Genomic DNA, 18,618 nt, shown 5'->3' with positions numbered 1-18,618 from the left:
GCCTGGGACCCTCTGGGTGCTGTGGGGTGGGAGAGGGTCTGGCAGCAGACCCTGGTGCCGTCCCACAGGCAGCCTGAACCCCTCTGGAGGGACAGAGGGGTTCAGTGGAGCCCTGGGAATGGTCTTGTCCATGAGGACACTCGTGCTCCTTGGCTGCTCAGGGGCTGGCACACAAGCAGGAGCTCATGAAGGGCTGAATTCTCTGAATTCTCACTGAATTCTCTGCCCCAGCTCTGGGCATCAGCCACCTCCCCACGCACTGGCCCAGGCCTGAGGTTGTGACCCCTCCCTGACAGCTCTGTGTGTCCCCACTGCCATCCCAGGTGCCACTGCCAGGCAGGAGGTGACGCTTGGTGGCAAAGCAGGATGAGGTGCCCTGGGGTGACTCCAGGGAGCGTGTTGGGGTCACCCCATCCCTGTCACCCATCACCCTTGGGTTTCTCCTTGGCACAGCCTCCCCTCTGCAGGGTGAGGCTCTCCAGACCCCTGGAGTCGGGGATGTCCTGGCTGGGGGACACGGTGGCACTCCCAGCCACCAGCCTGACACCCCTGGTGGCTGAAGAGGGGCTGGGGGGGCCAAACCTCTCCCCTGTGCACTGCTCCACCCCGGGGACAGCAGAGGCTGGGGGGTGGCACGTACTGCAGCTCTCCTCGTCCGAGTTGTCCCCGCAGTCGTTGTCGTAGTCACACTGCCAGCGGCCCGGCACGCAGCGGTTGTTCTTGCAGCGGAACTGGTACGGCTCACACGTGCGCTCGTCTGGGGGGACAGCAGGGACAGGGACAGGGTCAGGGACAGGGACAGGGACAGGGACAGGGACAGGGACAGGGACAGGGACAGGGTCAGGGTCAGCAGTGTCCCAAAGGAGGACGTGGATGGGACAGGGACAGGGTCAGCAGTGTCCCAAAGGAGGGGAGGGATGGGACAGGGACAGGGCCAGCAGTTCCCCAGAGGAGGTGAGGGACACCAGGGACAGGGTCAGCAGTGTCCCACAGGAGAGGAGAGACAGGACAGGGACAGGGTCAGCACTGCCCCAGAGGAGGGCATGGATGGGACAGGGACAGGGACAGGGACAGGGACAGGGACAGGGACAGGGTCAGCACTGCCCCAAAGGAGGGGAGGGACAGCAGGGACAGGGGTCAGCACTGTCCCAAAGGAGGGGAGGGACAGCAGGGACAGGGACAGGGTCAGCAGTGCCACAAAGGAGGGCGTGGATGGGACAGGGACAGGGACAGGGGTCAGCAGTGTCCCAAAGGAGGGCATGGATGGGACAGGGACAGGGGTGAGCACTGCCCCAAATCGGGAGGGACAGGACAGGGACAGGTGCCAGCACTGCCCTGCAAGATGGGAAGGGAAGGGACAGGGGTCAGCAATGCCCTGAACAAGGGGACAGGATGGGGACAGGGACAGGGGACAGCACTGCCCTGCAAGATGGGAAAGGAAGGGACAGGGGTCAGCACCACCCCACACAAGGGGACAGGACAGGGACGGGGACAGCACTGCCCTGAACGAGGTGAAATATGGGACAGGGACAGGTGTGAGCGCTCTGCTGCACGAGGGGAAGGACAGCACAGGGACAGGGATGGGATCAGCACTGCTCCAAATGAGGGGAGGAATGGGACAAGGACAGAGGTCAGCACTGCCCTGCATGACGGGAGGATGAGACAGGGACAGGTGCCAGCACTGCCCTGGACATGAGGAGGGACAGGACAGGGACAGGGACAGCAGTCAGCACAGCTCCACACAAAGGAAGGGATCAGGACAGGGGTCAGCACTGCCCAGCACCTCCCTCTGACCCAGCCCTGCCCACACCACTCAGAAAAGGAGCAGCTGGAACCCCTGGGGCACCCCAGAGGACACAGACAATGCCAGGCCAGCCTGTCCCTTGGGGAAAGGGGACACAGCATGACACTGGCTTGTCCCCACAGCCCCTGCTCACCGCATTCCTCCTTGGGCTCATCGGATCCATCCCCACAGTCGTCCTCCCCGTCGCATTTCCAGCGCGCCGGGATGCACCGGCCCGAGTCCTTGCACCGAAACTCATCCACACCACAGGTCATCTGGGCTGCAGGGGACAAAGGGACACAGGGACAGGGCAGGGGTCAGCACTGGTCAGGCGTGAGGTGCTCTCTGCAGATCCTCCTCCCTTCCAAGCAGCTCTCCAGGGAGAGGAGGATGCCAGCAGGACAGATCCAGGCAGAGCCAGCAACACCATCACCCACTGCCCGCAAGGACTGAGCAGGGACTGAGCAAAAACTGAGCAGGGACTGAGCAAGGACTGAGCAGGGACTGAGCAAGGACTGAGCAGGGACTGAGCAGGGACTGAGGAGGGACTGAGCAGGGACTGAGCAAGGACTGAGCAGGGACCAAGGAGAGACTGAGCAGGGACTGAGCAAGGACTGAGCAGGGACTGAGCAGGAACTGAGCAAGGACTGAGCAAAAACTGAGCAGGGACTGAGCAAGGACTGAGCAGGGACTAAGGAGGGACCAAGGAGGGACTGAGCAGGGACTGAGCAAGGACTGAGCAAGGACTGAGCAGGGACTGAGGAGGGACCAAGGTAGAACTGAGCAGGAACTGAGCAAGAACTGAGCAGAGACCAAGGAGGGACCAAGGAGGGACTGAGGAGGAACCGAAGTAGAACCAGGCAAGGACTGAGCAGGGACAGAGCAGGGACCAAAAAGGGACTGAGCAGGGACCTGCCACCCCTGCCAGCACACAGAGGTGCCCGGTGTGGGCATTTTACACGTGGCCAGAACCCCCACCCCACGCGGGTCCCTTACTGCAGTTGGCAGGTTCATCAGAGCCGTCCACGCAGTCGTTGTCACGGTCACACACCCAGACCCGGGGGATGCAGCGCTTGGTGATGGCACACTGGAACTGGTTGGGGGCACAGGTCACCTCGGCTGCAGGAGGGAGAAGGGGTGTCAGCAAGGGCAGCAGGGCACAGGGGCCAGCCAAAAAACAGCCATCCCTATCCCCAAAAAACAGCTGTGGGGTTGAGAGGTGTGCGGATGCTCCACGGATCACAAGGGGCTCCTGGTGGAGGAGATGGAGCAGAGCTATAAAATGGCCCCAGAAGACTCCAAGCTATGGGGGGACACCACAGGGGCCACCAGATCCCTCAGCTGGGCAACAGGCTCAGCCCAAATCCTTCAAGGGATTTAAGGATTTCATTTCCACTAGGAGACAGCAGCGTCTGTAGGGGTGGTGGGGGCAGAGGGTCAGCGGAGACCATCTGGAGAAAGCCCTGGGACAACCTGGGGAGCCAAACACCCCAAGACACAGACCTGAGCCCCTCAGTGTGGCCCACCTGACCCCCCGAGCCCCCCACTCACGACAGTCCTTCTCGTCCTCGCCGTCCCCGCAGTTGTCCTGCCCGTTGCAGCGGAAGATGCCGGGGATGCAGCGGTTGGTGTTGGTGCACTTGAACTGGCTGGGCAGGCAGACGTGGATGTCTGGGGAAGAGGTGACACGCTCAGGGGGTGACAGGCTGCAGCTGCACGCTGTGGGGGACTGGAGGTCACCAGGGGAACCTACCACAGTTGGCCTCGTCCGAGTTGTCCTGGCAGTCGTTGTCGCCGTCGCAGATGAAGGCGGGGTTGGTGCAGATCCCCGTGGAGCACTGGAACTGCCCTGGCCTGCACTTGAACTCAGCTGTGGGGTGACACAGGGCCACAGGTTTGCTCTGAGGAACATTTTTAGGGCATGTTTCCACCTCAAACCCCTGTCCACCCCTCTGGGGTCCTTTGCAGGGAGCCAGCATCCAGTTCTGGGCTCAGGTCCCGCTCCATGGGACAATCCTGACACAGGGACAGGTGTGTCCCACTGCTCCCTGAACCCCGTTATTGGGCTCAGATGTGTCCCACTGCTCCCTGAACCCCGTTATTGGGCTCAGATGTGTCCCACTGCTCCCTGAACCCCGTTATTGGGCTGACCCTGCCCTCCACGGGGCCTGTGTCACCCCCTGGCACTCACGGCAATCCTCCGGCTCGTCCGACCGGTCCCCGCAGTCGTCCTCGGTGTCGCATTTCCACCAGAAAGGGATGCACTTGTCGTTCTTGCAGACAAACTGATGGAGAGAGGAGCTCGTGGGGTGGTTCAGGATGGGGAGGGGGATCCCCAAAAGATTTCACCCCCAGTGAGCTCAGCCAAGGGCACTGATCCTGTGCTGTCCCCTCCAGGTATTCCCAAATTCTGACCCAGGGCAAGGCCTTAACCCCATCCAGGCCCTGGGGTTTGAGGAGAGGGGTAGAACATTCCAGAGCTGGAGGCTCTCTGGCTCCCCTGGACACCCCCAAACATGAAGTGCCACAGGAGGGAGGTGCTGCCTGCACCCACAGAAGACCCTGCTACATCCCAGCACCCCCGAGGAGACCACGGCAGCAGGGACATGGGCACAGGGAATGTCCAGGAAGGCAGGGACAGGCAGGGACAGGCAGGGACAGACAGGGACAGGCAGGGACAGACAGGGACAGACAGGGACAGAAAAGGACAGGCAGGGACAGACAGGGACAGACAAGGACAGGCAGGGACAGGCAGGGACAGGCAGGGACAGACAAGGACAGACAAGGACAGGCAGGGACAGGCAGGGACAGGCAGGGACAGACAAGGACAGACAGGGACAGGCAGGGACAGACAGGGACAGACAGGGACAGACAAGGACAGGCAGGGACAGACAGGGACAGACAGGGACAGGCAGGGACAGGCAGGGACAGGCAGGGACAGACAAGGACAGGCAGGGACAGACAGGGACAGGCAGGGACAGACAGGGACAGGCAGGGACAGACAAGGACAGGCAGGGACAAGCAGGGACAGGCAGGGACAGGCAGGGACAGACAAGGACAGGCAGGGACAGGCAGGGACAGGCAGGGACACACAAGGACAGGCAGGGACAGACAAGGACAGGCAAGGACAGGCAGGGACAGGCAGGGACAGACAGGAACAGACAAGGACAGGCAGGGACAGGCAGGGACAGACAGGGACAGACAAGGACAGGCAGGGACAGGCAGGGACAGACAAGGACAGACAAGGACAGGCAGGGACAGGCAGGGACAGACAGGGACAGGCAGGGACAGACAGGGACAGACAGGGACAGGCAGGCAGCGCTTACCTGGCTGGCTGTGCAGTTGGACACGCAGGTTTTACCATCACCACCCAGGTAGAAGTTGGTGGGACAGGCACACTTGTGCCCCCCGCCCGGCGAGAGCAGGCAGAGGTTGCTGCAGCCGCCGTTGTTGGTCTTGCAGGGATGGTTGGGAACTGAGGAGAGCAGGGTGACAACAGCCACTCAGATCGAGCTGGGGACCCTCAGGGTGGCAAGACCCTCGTCACACTGCCCCTGCCCAACCTGCTGTCCCCTCATGTCCCTTTCCCAGGGTGGTCCCCAGCACTGGCACCCCCAGCTCACCGTCGGGCTGGCGGTAGGGGTGGTAGATGTGGATGTCCATGGGCCGGTGCAAGGTGCTGATCAGCAGCGTCTTGTTGGCTCCCGTGGTCTTGTGGGCCCGGTTGATGGATTTGGTCTCCCAGTCCGTCCAGTAGATGAAATCCTCGAAGAGCGTGAGCGCGAAGATGTGCGGGATGTCCTGGCTCAGCACTGCGAGGGGAGTGGGCGCTCAGCCACATCTACTTCCCCTCCCACAAGGAAAGCAGCCCCTTCCCCAGGCACAGAGGAACAGCCAGAGCTGGGGACTGACCCCAATGCCTGACCTGTAACTGAATTTCTTAGAGATCGTGGGCACAATGTGCTGTGGAATGAGATTTGAGCTATCCCAAACTAGGCCTCAGATTTGGGCCTGTGAGGCCTCAGCTTTTGGCCTGTGTAGAAGCAGATAAACTTTGTGGCGCAGTTAGAAATTAGGTTAAGGTATGGGTATCAATAGAATAGAGCAAATAAAGACACAGTAGCTGCCTTAAATTGCGATAGTTTACATACTTGTTCACAGTGAACGCCAATAGAAATGCACCTGCTACTGTAAACTATTCTGTACAGTATAAAACCAACCATTTCGTGAATAAAGGGGAGAACCTGTTGGGAAGGATGAAGTAGAAAGACCTTGCAAATATGGGGGTTTAGATTCTGGGAGTCTGAGTTCAACAAGCGAGATAGAAATGAAAGCATGCTTTGAAATTTAGGGTGTGGGGTGCAGGGCCATCAGCTTGTGAATAATGATGTACTAAGCTGAGGGGCAGCTCCCTTGATTAAACAATCCCCTTCTGCCTGCCTTAGGTGATGGGACAATTATATTGGGTGTAAGTAAATGTTATCTTGTATTAGATTGGTTAGTCCAACACAGACTATTCAACCTGGAAAGATATTTAATGTACGGTATTCAGAACCTCCTCATCTTATCCCCTCTTCTCTTTTGCCCTCCTCTCTTTTCCCTCTCCTCTCTTTTCCCTCTCCTCTCTTTTTCTCCTCTTCTCCTTTCCCTCTCTTTCCCCCTCTGTTCCTGCTCTCCTGGCCTGCTTTAGCTGTGCCTAAATAAAAAATAAACCACCTGCTACCCCTGCTACTTTGCTTATAGAGATATTTTGTCACCGACTCTACCATCTCGGAGACACTCCTTCAAGAACGTATATTATTAATCACATTGATTAGACCTGCGTTGCTCTGTCTCCTGTTGGAGTCCAGGACATCCCTCTGGCCACCCTGGAGGGTTTGGAGACCGGACAAGGGGTCTGGGGTCTGTCCAAGGGGCTCAGGCAGCCTCACACAGAGCCCAGGAGGGCACTGCCTCTGATCCCTGCCATGGCAGTGAATGCCCACAGTGTGTGAAGAATCACAAGCTGGGAGAATTCAAAATAAGCAGTATTTAGTTTATCATAGAATGTAAATGTAGAATCTAGGATTCTCAGTATATGGGGCTGAAGAGGCAAGATGGAGGAATTGGGGAGTGGCCCCTGTGCTCCTTGTTCTTGCTCTCATCCCCCATCTTGTGCTGAGTTGGATTTTAGAGATTGGTTTAGAGTAGAAATGACATGTTAGCATAGGTAGTAGGCATTGGTACAATTTTGTAAATAAAAAGTACATTTTGGATGGTGGTTGGGTCAGGGGTACATAAGGTGTGGGGCTCTCTGACCCACCCAGTCCTGCTCTGCTGGGGACGCCCTGCAGAGCTGGGAAAGAACTGAGACAATGAAGAATAAACAACCTTGGAAACACGGACTGGGGACTCAGCTTGTCGTCTCTACCTCTGGTGTGAAACACTCAGGGCAAAGAGAAGACTGAAAACCTGATTACCTCTGGGAACAGCAACCCAGAGGAAACTCCCAGGGAACAGCAACCTTGGGGGAACCCTGAGCACCTCGGGGAACACCAACCCCAAGGAGAATCTCAGGGAATCAACAACCCTGAGAGTCTCCAACCTCAATATCAGTCCCCATCTCCACTGACCCACAGCCTGGACACCACCCCGGGCCCGCTGGCATGGCAGGAGCCCTGGTGCTCTCACCCGTGTGCCGGTTGGAGCCGTCCAGGCTGGCAAACTCGATGTAATCCTCACGGGCATCAGCCCAGTAGATCCGGCTGTTGATGTAGTCCAGGGTGAGGCCGTTGGGCCAGGTGATTTTGGTGTCCACGATGACGCTGCGGTTGGTGCCGTCCATGCCGATCTTGCCGATCAGGGAGTGGTCCCCCCAGTCTGTCCAGTACAGGTAGCTGGGGGTGAAACAGAAGAGCAGGGAGAGGTTGAGTTGGAAACCACAGAAATTTCTCTCGGTGAGGGTGGTGAGGCACAGGTTGCCCAAAGAAGATGTGGTTATCCCTGGAAATGTCCGAGGTTGGACAGGGCTTGGAGCAACCTGGGATAGTGGAAGGTGACTGCCCACAGCAGTGGGGTGGAAAAAAAAAGGTCTTTAAGGTCCATCCCAAACCACCCCGTGACTGTGATAAACAGAGGTGCATGGCCACAAGGTAGGAAAACACATCCCAAAGACCAAGAGAGAAGGCTTCATCCCATCTCCCAACCCCTGCAAGGTGAGCACAGCCCCCTCCCCAGCACAGAGCAGCAGGTCCACGTCCCCCGGGCTCTCACCCGTTCTGCACGTCCACCACGAGCGCGCGGGGCTCGCGCAGGCCCGAGTTGACCAGCACGGTGCGGTAGGCGCCGTTGAGCTTCGACACCTCGATGGTGTCCCGGCCCTTGTCACACCAGTACAGGTTTCCTCCCACCCAGTCCACGGCCAGCCCGTCGGGGTTGCTGAGCCCCGTGCGGTGAAGGACCTGCCAGGAGGAATCAGAGGTGACGGGGCTGAGCAGAGACAGCCACGCCCTGATCTCTTCTTCTATCCCCACATTTGATGTCAGATTTTCAAACAGGAAATGTGTTCATGTTAACCAGATTCCCCATGCAACAATATGTGGAAGCCACATTTGTAGATTATTAAATATGAGTAAGTTCATGTGTCTTTAAAACTTATGATGGCATATTCATGTGAATACCCTATTTCATATACAAAGTGCATGACTCTGGACAGATTTTTATTGGCCAAACACAAAATGGCATTTTAAGTGAACCGAGTGAAAATGTGGACCTGAGAACAAAGTGGCAAATGCTCTTTTTTGAATACTGGCTGCCTTTCGTTGTGTTCCAAACTTCAGGGGTGACAGCATTCTCCTTCCCAGCACAGATCTTCCTCACTCCCCTCTTAGGTTTAGATGGGATATTGGGAAGAAATTCCTCCCTGGGAGGGTAGGGAGGTCCTGACATGGGGTGGCCAGAGAAGCTGTGGCTGCCCCATCTCTGGAAGTGTCCAAGGATGGTGTCCCTGCCCATGGCAGGGGAGTGAAACTGGATGAACTTTAAGGTCCCTTCTGACCCAAATCATTCCACAACTCCACGACTCTTCCCCCAAACCTCCTTGTCACGTATTTCAGGGCAGTGTTCAGCACACCCCTGCTTGGGGTGGGGCTGCAAAACATCCCACAGCAACTGGGGCTGAGCCCCAAAGCCCAGTGATGAGCCCACAGCGGGGCAGGAGGTGGCTGAGGCCCTTCTGCCCGGCCTGGGGGTGCCCCAGGGGCTGCCCCACGTCCTCACCTGGACGTTGCTGCCGTTGATGTGCATGCGGCGGATCATGCTGCCCTGCGTGGTGACATCTGTCCAGTAGATCATCTGCTCCCGGTAGTCGAAATCCAGAGCCACGGCGTTGTTCAGCCCCTGGAGAGGAGGGAGGGAGAAGGGTTGCAGCAGCCTCAGTGGCTGGCATGGACTCTGGAGGGGTTTATTGAACCCACAGCCTCACTGCCTGCTCCTCGCTCACAGTGACCTCCTGACATTTAGATGGATCTACCATTCCTCTGGGAAGCCAAGAGCCCAAACTCCTCAGCTGGCAGCTCCCAGGTCCTTCAGGGCCCGCTCCATCCCCAAATCCCAGCCACACGGGGCTGGTGTCCCTCCTGCTCCCAGCTCAGCCCGCACCTGCTTGAGCAGAGTGTAGTTGGAGCCGTCCAGGTTGAGCTTCCTCAGGTAGTAGCGGTTGGCAAAGATGAGGAAAGGTTCTTCATCTGCACGGGGAGAGAGGGAAAAGTGGCAGGGGAGCACTGCTGGCATGTGGGCAGAACCCAGCACACCCTCCCATGAGTTGGGGGCAGCCACTTCACCCTCCAACTCCACCACCAGGAGCATCCCATGGTCCCCAGGAACACCCTGGGCTCTCACCCGTGACAGCCTTGCAGCTGGTGGGGTTGTCAGGTCTGAGCTTGTAGCCCTCGGTGCAGAGGCACTTGTAGCTGCCCAGGGTGTTGATGCATTTCTGGCTGCAGGGGTAGGTGGTGGAGCACTCGTCGATGTCGATGCACGTCTTCCCGTCGTCCTTCAGCCGGAACCCGGGACGGCATCTGCACTGCAGGAGCAACCCCGAGCTGTCAGACACCTCCAAGGCCTGCACGCCGGGAGGTGGCAGGTGCTGGGAGGTGACAAGTGTCACCGTGGGACACACGGACTCGGCAAGGACAGCTGAGATGCACAACCAGCGCCTGAAGCGCCCGTGTCACATCCCCGGCCCAGCTGGCACAGGACAGACACAACCCTGATGTCTGCGGAGGAGGAGGGAGAGGGAACAGCAGGAGCTGTGCCAGGGGAGGTTTAGGAGGAGGTTTAAGCTGGATATCAGGAAAAGGTTCTTCCCCCAGAGAGTGGTCAGGCACTGCTGGCTGGCACAGCCCCAAGGCTGCCACAGCTCCAGGAGCATTTGGACAACACTCTCAGGCACAGGGTGGGACTGCTGAGGTCTCCTGTGCAGGGGCAGGAGTTGGACTTCAACAATAAGTGCAGGTCCCTTCCAACTCAGGGCATTCTGTAATTCTATAGCAGCCAGCCCCCCACCCCGAGGCCCCCTACCTTGTAGCCAATCTTGAGGTCCTCACACTCCTGGGAGCAGCCACTCAGCTTCTTGTTGAGGCACTCGTTGATGAAGCAGTTGAGCTCGTCAGAGCCGTCGGCGCAGTCGTTGTTGTTGTCGCAGAGCAGCGCCTCGGAGATGCAATTCCCGTTCTTGCAGAGGAAGGAGTCGTTGCACTTGTTCTCTGCAGAGAGGAGGTGGCAGTGGTCAGTGGGGGCTCTGCTATCCCCTTCCAGGACCCCACCGTGAGCCCAGCAGGTACCTGGGCTGCTGCAGCGCGGGTTCTTGGGCGCCTCGTCCGAGTGGTCGTGGCAGTCGAACTCCCCGTCGCACTCCCACTGCCGGTTGCTGAGGCAGCGGCCGTTCTGACAGCGGAACTCGTGGGGGCCACAGGTGGGGTACTCTGAGGGAGGGTGAGGGGCTCAGCTGGCAGCCCACCTTCCTGAGCCTTCCACGGGCACCGTGGAGCCACTCAGAGAGAGAGAGGCACCATGGAGCCAAACCTCCCTGAGTGCCAGGGGCACCAGAGAGCAGCTGGCCTGGGACAGGGCTGCTCTGCACACACAGAGATCCCTCTGTGGGTTTGGACCTCTCTGTGGGTTTCAATCTCTCTGGGGGTTTGGATCTCTCTGCGGGTTTGGATCTCTCTGTGGGTTTGGATCTCACTGTGGGTTTGGATCTCTCTGGGAGTTTGGATCTCTCCCTGGGTTTGGATCTCCTCCTGGGTTTGGATCTCTCTGTGAGTTTGGATCTCTCTGTGGGTTTGGATCTCTCCGTGGGTTTGGATCTCTCCATGGGTTTGGATCTCTCTAGGGGTTTGGATCTCTCTGTGGGTTTGGATCTCCCCCTGGGTTTGGATCTCTCCCTGGGTTTGGATCTCTCTGTGAGTTTGGATCTCCCCCTGGATTTGGATCTCTCCGTGGGTTTGGATCTCCCTGGGTTTGGATCTCTCCATGGGTTTGGATCTCTCCCTGGATTTGGATCTCTCCGTGGGTTTGGATCTCTCCGTGGATTTGGATCTCTCTGTGGGTTTGGATTTCTCCCTGGGTTTGGATCTCTCTGTGGGTTTGGATCTCTCTGTGGGTTTGGATCTCTCCCTGGGTTTGGATCTCTCTGTGAGTTTGGATCTCTCCCTGGTTTGGATCTCCCCCTGGATTTGGATCTCCCCCTGGATTTGGATCTCTCCGTGGGTTTGGATCTCCTCCTGGGTTTGGATCTCCCCCTGGGTTTGGACCTCTCTGTAGGTTTCAATCTCTCCTTGGGTTTGGATCTCTCTGTGGGTTTGGCTCTCACTGTGGGTTTGGATCTCTCCCTGGGTTTGGATCTCTTGGTGGGTTTGGATCTCTCCCTGGGTTTGGATCTCTCTGTGAGTTTGGATCTCTCCGGGGGTTTGGATCTCTCCGTGGGTTTGGATCTCTCCGTGGGTTTGGATCTCTCTAGGGGTTTGGATCTCTCTGTGGGTTTGGATCTCCCCCTGGGTTTGGATCTCCCTGGGTTTGGATCTCTCTGTGGGTTTGGATCTCTCCCTGGGTTTGGATCTCTCCCTGGGTTTGGATCTCTCCCTGGGTTTGGATTTCTCCCTGGGTTTGGATCTCCCTGGGTTTGGATCTCTCCCTGGGTTTGGATCCCTCTGTCAGGGCTGGGGGGCTGCTCCCCACCACCAATCCCCTTCTGCTGCCTCTCTGGCTCCCCTCTCACCACACTCACACCAAACCCCTCCAGGATGACGAAGACCCCCCAGGGTACCATCCAAAAGCCCAGAAGGCCCCAGCGTGGCTGCTGGGCTCCCACAGACACCCACCACACTCCGGGGACTCGTCGGAGCCGTCGCCGCAGTCGTCGTCGTGGTCGCACACGAAGTGCTTGGGGATGCACTGCCGGTTCCCGCACATGAACTCCCGCTCGTCGCAGGTGTTGTTGTACACTGCAAGGGGGGCACCAGCGCTGTCAGCCCCCCAGCAGCCCCCCAGCTGCCCCCCAGCAGCCCCCCGGGCTCCCCCAGCCCCCTGGCACTCACAGCAGCCAGCAGCCAGGGTCTCGTCAGCCCCGTCGGCGCAGTCCTTGTCCCCGTCGCAGAGCCAGCGCTCCGGCACGCACACGTAGGTGCCCGGGCACTGGAAGGATCCTGAGCTGCAGGTGGTCAGTTCTGGGGAAGGCAGGAGCAGGATGGAGTCCGCTCACCCCGCTGCTGGAGGCTCTGGGGAGCCCCAGGATACAGAGCCCAGGAGAGCGGTGAGAGCATGGGTGGGAGAAGGGATGGGCAGAGGCAGGGACATGGATGCAGGAACGTGGGGATGGAGCAGGAAGGGAGTGAGATGGGAGAAGGCTGGAGCAGACTCACGGCAGCGATTGTCCTCGTCAGAGCCGTCCCCGCAGTCGTCAGCCCCATCACACACCCAGAGCTTGGAGATGCAGCGGTGGTTGTTGCACTCGAACTGCACGGGGTAGCAGAACTTGTCTGGGAGAGGAGAAGAGGAGGAGATGGAGGTCAGGGCAAGGTGATAAAGGGAGGGGACACAGCAGAGCATGGCCAGGCTGGACCTGCTGGGCTCCACGAACCCAGGGGGAGGTTGGGGATACTGCTCGTGGTCACACAGGGCTGGTGTGGGACTCCCTGCTCCTGGACCTGGGGAAAATCCCCAGCTCCTGAGCACTGTTTGGGGCTTGTTCCAGGAGGTTAGAACTAAAACTGGAGCTGAAGGGAGCCATAACTGGTCCTGTTCAAAAGGGCCACGGACACTTGTGCATGTGCTGAGCAAACCAGCACACGAGGACATTTATTCTGGTCACAGCTAAAACCCCAAGAGCATGGAGTAAAACCACAGAGGGGGAAGAATCTGGGGTCTGTCCTTGCCAAATGGATGTCAGGGAAAGAAGAGGGTCCTGCCCACCCCCCAGCACTGCCCCATGCCCCAGATCAAATCCTGAGTGTCCCCACCCTGCCGCTCGCTGCACTGGGTCTCATCTTCGCCGTTCTCGCAGTCGTCCTCCTTGTCACACGTCCAGGTCATGGGGATGCACCTCCCACTCGGGCAGGCAAAGTAGTTGGATGGACATTTGGGCTTCCTCCCACCTACTTTGTGACAGAAACACCACTGAGAACGATGGCACAGCCACATCCTGCCCCCTCCCAGCTCAGAAATGAGGGATTCCTCCCCAAAATCCCCCTGAGGTCCCGCATCCCTGCAGGAGCCACATGGGCAGAGGACAACAGTCCCAGCAGGCAAAAAAAAGGCTCCACAGCCCCCAAAGGGGCACCCCTGCCCCCAGAGCCCCCTCTGCCCTCCCGCTCTCACCGGGGCAGTTGCGCTCGTCCGAGTAATCGCCGCAGTCGTTGGCGCCGTCGCACACCCAGCTGGGCGCGTAGCACAGGGACGTGTGCTCACACTTCTGGAACGTGGTGCCCTTCACCCCCAGCTTGAAGTAGCTGCTGCAGTCGGTGGCAGCTGAGAGGAATCACAGCAGGAGCCCCGGTGACGCAGCAGGGACCACGGCAGAAGCCCCCTGGTCTGGCTCCATCATGTGGCACCGGCCCCTGCTCTGCTGCTGGAGCCCATCACACCCCACACCCTCCCAGATGTGCCCCACTCATGCCCAGAGCTTCAGGGATCCATTGGGGTGCTGAGCATGGCACAGGGGGGCTGCAGAGGTGGGGTGGGGCTGCAGGACAGCACCAGGACTCTCCTCCCTTCCCGATCCAACCCAAACCCCAAAGACCCAGGTCCCTGCTGCTGACACCGAGGGCAGGAGCATCTCCAGAGCTGAGGAGGGGCCGGGAGCAGCAGCTCCTGGGCACTCACTGCAATTCATTTCATCCGATGCATCCTCACAATCGATGAACTGGTTGCAGCGGCTGGAATTCCCGATGCACGTCCCGTCCCGGCAGCGGAACTCGGTGGCGGCACAGCTGGTTTCTGCCAGGGGGAAGAAGCCCCCACAGTCGATGAGGCAGGGTCCATACCCCACCCCGTGGTGCCCACTGGTGCTGTGGAAGGGCACCCACACCCCCACGCTGCCCACGCAGCTCTGGGCTGCTCAGAGTGCTCCCAGACCAGATCCCCTTCTGGGTGAGACCTGGTGCCTCCCAGCTCATGCCTGGCAGCCTGAGCCCCTCTCCCTGGAACAGGCAGACGTGGACAGGACCCTGAGCAGTTCCTGACTGCCCCTGTCAGTTTGAAACCCAGCAGATCCATCCTGCAGCCCTAAGGGGATGCTGCCTCTGATAACTCCTGGGAGCCATAGAAGCCATGAGGAGCACTGACACTACACCCCGTGCCCCTTCTGGCTGTCAAACCACTCTCACTGGGACGCTCTGGGTGCCGTGTGCCCATGCCCAGGAGTTTCTCCTCTCAGCTGTCACTCTGTGAGCTTTACAAAGCAGCACAACTTGACCTTGACTCTCTTTTAAGCCCTGGCTCTGCTCTGCTCCTGTCAAGCTGATGGTAACTCCCTCCTGAAGGCGCTGCCCCTGTCCCAGGCAGCTGACAGAGCCCTGGCAGGGCTGGCATGGTGCCAGGCAGACACTCACTGTTGCAGGGCAGCTCGTCCGAGTTGTCCCCGCAGTTGTCCACGCCGTCGCACCAGTAGCGGCTGGCGACGCAGCGCCCGTTCATGCAGTGCAGGTAGCCCTTCTTGCACTTGCGGCTGCCTGCCAGGGAGGAAGAGGAGGGAGAGGAAGAGGAGAAGGTGAGTGGAAGGAGGGCAAGCCCTCCTGAGGGTCTGAGATCCTTGGGGACCGTTCAGCAGGGGAAGAAACCACAGAGCGGGATCGGGGAAGCTGCGGCCTCGTGCAGAGGGGTGAGGGCTGGTGTTTGAGGGTGCTCCAGGTGTCCTGCTCTCCAACCTGTCCCCAATGATGGAAAAGGTCTGGAGACCTTAAATCCTGGCTGAGTGCAGCTCTGGGAGAGCAGGAGGGACTGTGAGCACCTGAGGGATGGAAGAACACCCCAGAGTCCTGGTTCCCTTTGCTGAGTAACCCTGGCAGTGTCCAAGGCCAGGCTGGATGGGGCCTGGAGAAACCTGAGCTACTGGAAAGTGTCTCTGCCCATGGCAGGAGGTGAAATGAGATGATCTTTAATGTCCCTCCCAACACAAACCATTCCATGATTCCATGATCTTGAACATAGGAAAAAAGGTTAATTTACTGGAGCACTGTAAATCCTGCTTTTCGTCTTCCATCCTCTTAAGTTTTTACCTCCATCCTCTCTAAGTTTTAATGGCAAATTTGAGGAGGTTCTAAGACCAATTAACAAGGGACAGACCTTGCAAGGCTGCGTGGAGGTACCTCCCTCATATGTTTGGTTGCCTTGAAGTGGAAACCCCTGATTTTGTTCCCTTCCAACCCAAACCATTCCATGACTCTCTGAGCAGAGCTGGCAGCTCGGGCAGGGTTGTCTGGGGGTGCCGGGGGTGCGTGCTTGGGTGAGCAAAGCAGCAAGAGGAGGAACCTTACTGCAGTAGGACTGCTTCTCGTCCGACTTGTCCTTGCAGTGCACGACGCCGTCGCAGGTGCGGCTGAAGTCGATGCAGTCGCCGTTCCCGCACTCAAACTCGTAGTGCATGTTGCAGGTGGAATTCACAGCTGGACAGAGCACGGGGAATGTCAGCTCTGAGATCAGCCTCACCCCTTCCTTTTCTCGGCCCCTCACACCTCCCCCTCCTCACCTTTGCAGGTGAAATCCTCCTGCAGGACCCGCTCGCCGCGGCAGGAGCAGTTGACGTGGCCCTTGGGGGTGAGCAGGCACAGGTCCTGGCAGCCGCCGTTGTTCACCCGGCACGGGGACAGCTCGCCTAGGACAGAGGGACAGTGGTCACACCAGGGATGGACACAGCAGCCTCTGCTCCTCGTCCTCCCTGCTGGGACAAAAGGTAGGGATCCCTCTCCAGGCTCCTCCCATGGGGGGTGTAGGGGGCACCCAGTCTCCCCAGATTTTACAAGGAGATGCCTTGGGAAGAACAGGAACAGAGAAAATCCTCTCTGTCTTCAGCCTGCACTGGGTTTGGGGATGGACAACTCTGGCACAAGGGTCATGAGCAGGCAACGACAAGCTGGGAAGAATGGGATGATTCCCAAAGGACTAGGAAGGATGGGGGGATGGATTCCTGAAGAGCCAGAATGGACAGAGAGATGGCTTCCCAAAGGACATTAAAGGACAGAGAGATGGCTTCCCAAAGTGCCACAAAAGGACAGTGGGAAGAGCTCCAAAAGGGTGGGAAGGACAGTGGGATGGATTCCTAAAGGATATTAAAGGACAGAGAGATGGCTTCCCAAAGTGCCACAAAAGGACAGTGGGAAGAGCTCCAAAAGGATGGGAAGGACAGTGGGATGGATTCCCAAAGGACACTGAAGCACAGAGAGATGGATTCCCAGAGGGCCAGGAAGGATGGTGGGATGGGTTTCCAAACGACCATGATGGACAGTGGGATGGATTCCCAAAAGGCCAGGAAGGATGGTGGGGTGGATTCCTGAAGAGTCAGGAAGGATGGTGGGATGGATTTGCAAAGGGCCATGAAGGATTGTGGCATAAATTCCCCAAAGGACCACGAAGAACAGTGGGATGGATTCCCAAAAGGCCAGGAGGGACAGTGGGATGGATCCCCAAAGGACCACGAAGGATTGTGGCATAAATTCCCCAAAGGACCACGAAGGATGGTGGGATGAATCCCCGAAATGCCAGGAAGGACGGTGGGACAGGCTCCCCTCCCCCAGGCCTGCTGCCAGGGTGGGTGGCAGAGGGCAGGGACACTGCAGTGACACCAGGGCGTCCTCACAGCTGTCGGTGTCGTTGGCCACGGCGATGATGCCCATGGGCTGCTGGGGGATGTCCACACGCAGCAGTTTCATGTCGGTGCCCACGTATTTGTTGGCGCGCTGCACGGCGCGGCGCACCCAGTCCGTCCAGAAGATGTAATCACCGTACACAGCCAGCCCAAAGGGGTGCACGGGCTCCGACTTCAGGATCACCTGCCGGGCACGGAGTCGTGGAATTGCATTTTATTGAAATGGGACACTCTGGCTCAACCCTGGCAAGTGTATGGTTTATCCTAAGTCTGTAACCTCTCCTGCAGTATTGTTTAAGTGTAACCTCATTGGCCTGAAGATCTGTCTGCACCCACTTTGAATCTGCCTGTTAAGGGTGCAAACAGTGAGGGCTCGTTCTTTTTGCCTTGGAGGCCTCTGGAGGCTCTGCTTCTCTCCCCTTCCCTCTCTCCCCCTCCTCTCCCCTCTCTCTCAGTGACCATGCTGCCTTCCTGGGGTGCAACTCCAAATAAATCCTCATCCCATCAGCACCTCACCAGACGTCTGGAGTCTCCTTGCCTGCCAGCATGCAAATACCAATGAACATAAAGCCTGGGGACCCTCCCCGGGGACCCCCCTAAATCCAAACTGCAGCAGGGTGGGTTGGAAAGGATCTTAAAACTCATCCTGTTCCCACATCCCTGCATGGGTGGGTTCGACCCCCAGGCTGCTCCAATCCCCATCCAACCTGTCCTGGGACACCTCACAGAGTCCATGAGGTTGGAAAAGATCTCCAAGATCGAGGCCAACCTGTGACCAACCCCCTCCAGAGCACTCAGTGCCAGTTCTTTGGACACCTCCAGGGATGGTGACTCCACCACCAACCCGGGCAGCCCCTTCCAATGTTTAACAACCCTTTCCATCAAAAAATTCCTTTTCACGTCCAACCTGAACCTCCTCTGATGCCACATCCTCCCTTCTCAAGGACACAGCCAAACTGGAAGTAGGAGGAACCTGCTGTGGGATGCAGCCCCCCAAACACAGAGTGTCCACCCCGTGGGATGGTGACCTCCCCAGCCCCAGGAACAGCTCTGCTTCCCTCTGACCACACTCCAGCCCCAGTTTGGACTCTCTGCTCCCCACCTCGTTGGCCTCAGACTCACATGGCGATGGGAACCGTCGTATTCGCAGCGCTCGATCTTGTCCAGGGTGGCATCAGAGAAATAAATCTTCTCAGCCTTGTGGTCGATGGCCAAGCCGTTGGGTGTCCGTATGTCCTGGTCGATGATGATGAGGACGTTGGCACCGGAGAGGGTGGCTCGCATGATGCTGGGGTGCTGCTCGTTCCAGTTGGTCCAGAACATCAGGCTGGGAGGGGAGAGACACACAAAACGCCTTTGGAGCCACATCCAGGCTGGCTCAGCCCATCCCTCCACGGCTGGGGGGCTTCCAGAGACTGGGGGATGCATGGGACATCATCCCCACGTAGAAAGAGAGGGAAGGGGATGAATGAGGCTGCTGCAGCCAGCTGGGAAA

The 18,618-nt window shown here is 58.5% G+C and overlaps 1 protein-coding gene across 3 annotated transcripts in view; it reads right to left on the bottom strand.

Moving 5' to 3' along the window:
* Positions 1-18,618, bottom strand: part of LRP1 (LDL receptor related protein 1) — a 101,363-nt gene that overhangs the window by 11,711 nt on the left and 71,034 nt on the right. For 2 of the 3 annotated variants that reach the window (XR_010083935.1, XM_063425105.1), the window contains exons 43-68: positions 18,246-18,450; positions 17,115-17,307; positions 16,008-16,133; positions 15,796-15,924; positions 14,872-14,991; positions 14,144-14,257; positions 13,640-13,789; positions 13,282-13,419; positions 12,685-12,801; positions 12,361-12,489; positions 12,145-12,267; positions 10,606-10,746; positions 10,343-10,527; positions 9,662-9,845; positions 9,422-9,507; positions 9,041-9,160; positions 8,036-8,223; positions 7,454-7,659; positions 5,407-5,595; positions 5,110-5,258; positions 3,975-4,068; positions 3,537-3,653; positions 3,335-3,454; positions 2,780-2,902; positions 1,938-2,063; positions 641-757 (exon numbers count right to left, since the gene is read on the bottom strand). Coding sequence is in view for 2 of the 3 variants with exons in the window: in XM_063425105.1 (XP_063281175.1) it covers positions 641-757; positions 1,938-2,063; positions 2,780-2,902; positions 3,335-3,454; positions 3,537-3,653; positions 3,975-4,068; positions 5,110-5,258; positions 5,407-5,595; positions 7,454-7,659; positions 8,036-8,223; positions 9,041-9,160; positions 9,422-9,507; positions 9,662-9,845; positions 10,343-10,527; positions 10,606-10,746; positions 12,145-12,267; positions 12,361-12,489; positions 12,685-12,801; positions 13,282-13,419; positions 13,640-13,789; positions 14,144-14,257; positions 14,872-14,991; positions 15,796-15,924; positions 16,008-16,133; positions 17,115-17,307; positions 18,246-18,450 (3,689 nt within the window). In the remaining variant the exon portion in view is untranslated. The remainder of the gene's footprint in view (positions 1-640; positions 758-1,937; positions 2,064-2,779; positions 2,903-3,334; positions 3,455-3,536; positions 3,654-3,974; positions 4,069-5,109; positions 5,259-5,406; positions 5,596-7,453; positions 7,660-8,035; positions 8,224-9,040; positions 9,161-9,421; positions 9,508-9,661; positions 9,846-10,342; positions 10,528-10,605; positions 10,747-12,144; positions 12,268-12,360; positions 12,490-12,684; positions 12,802-13,281; positions 13,420-13,639; positions 13,790-14,143; positions 14,258-14,871; positions 14,992-15,795; positions 15,925-16,007; positions 16,134-17,114; positions 17,308-18,245; positions 18,451-18,618) is intronic. The other variant, XM_063425106.1, reaches the window with a different exon arrangement.

The sequence above is a fragment of the Prinia subflava genome, unplaced genomic scaffold (genome assembly GCF_021018805.1).
Source record: "Prinia subflava isolate CZ2003 ecotype Zambia unplaced genomic scaffold, Cam_Psub_1.2 scaffold_53_NEW, whole genome shotgun sequence".
Lineage (NCBI taxonomy): Eukaryota > Metazoa > Chordata > Aves > Passeriformes > Cisticolidae > Prinia > Prinia subflava.
Note: the sequence above shows the minus strand (reverse complement) of the source record. Positions and strands in the feature narration are given on the sequence as shown.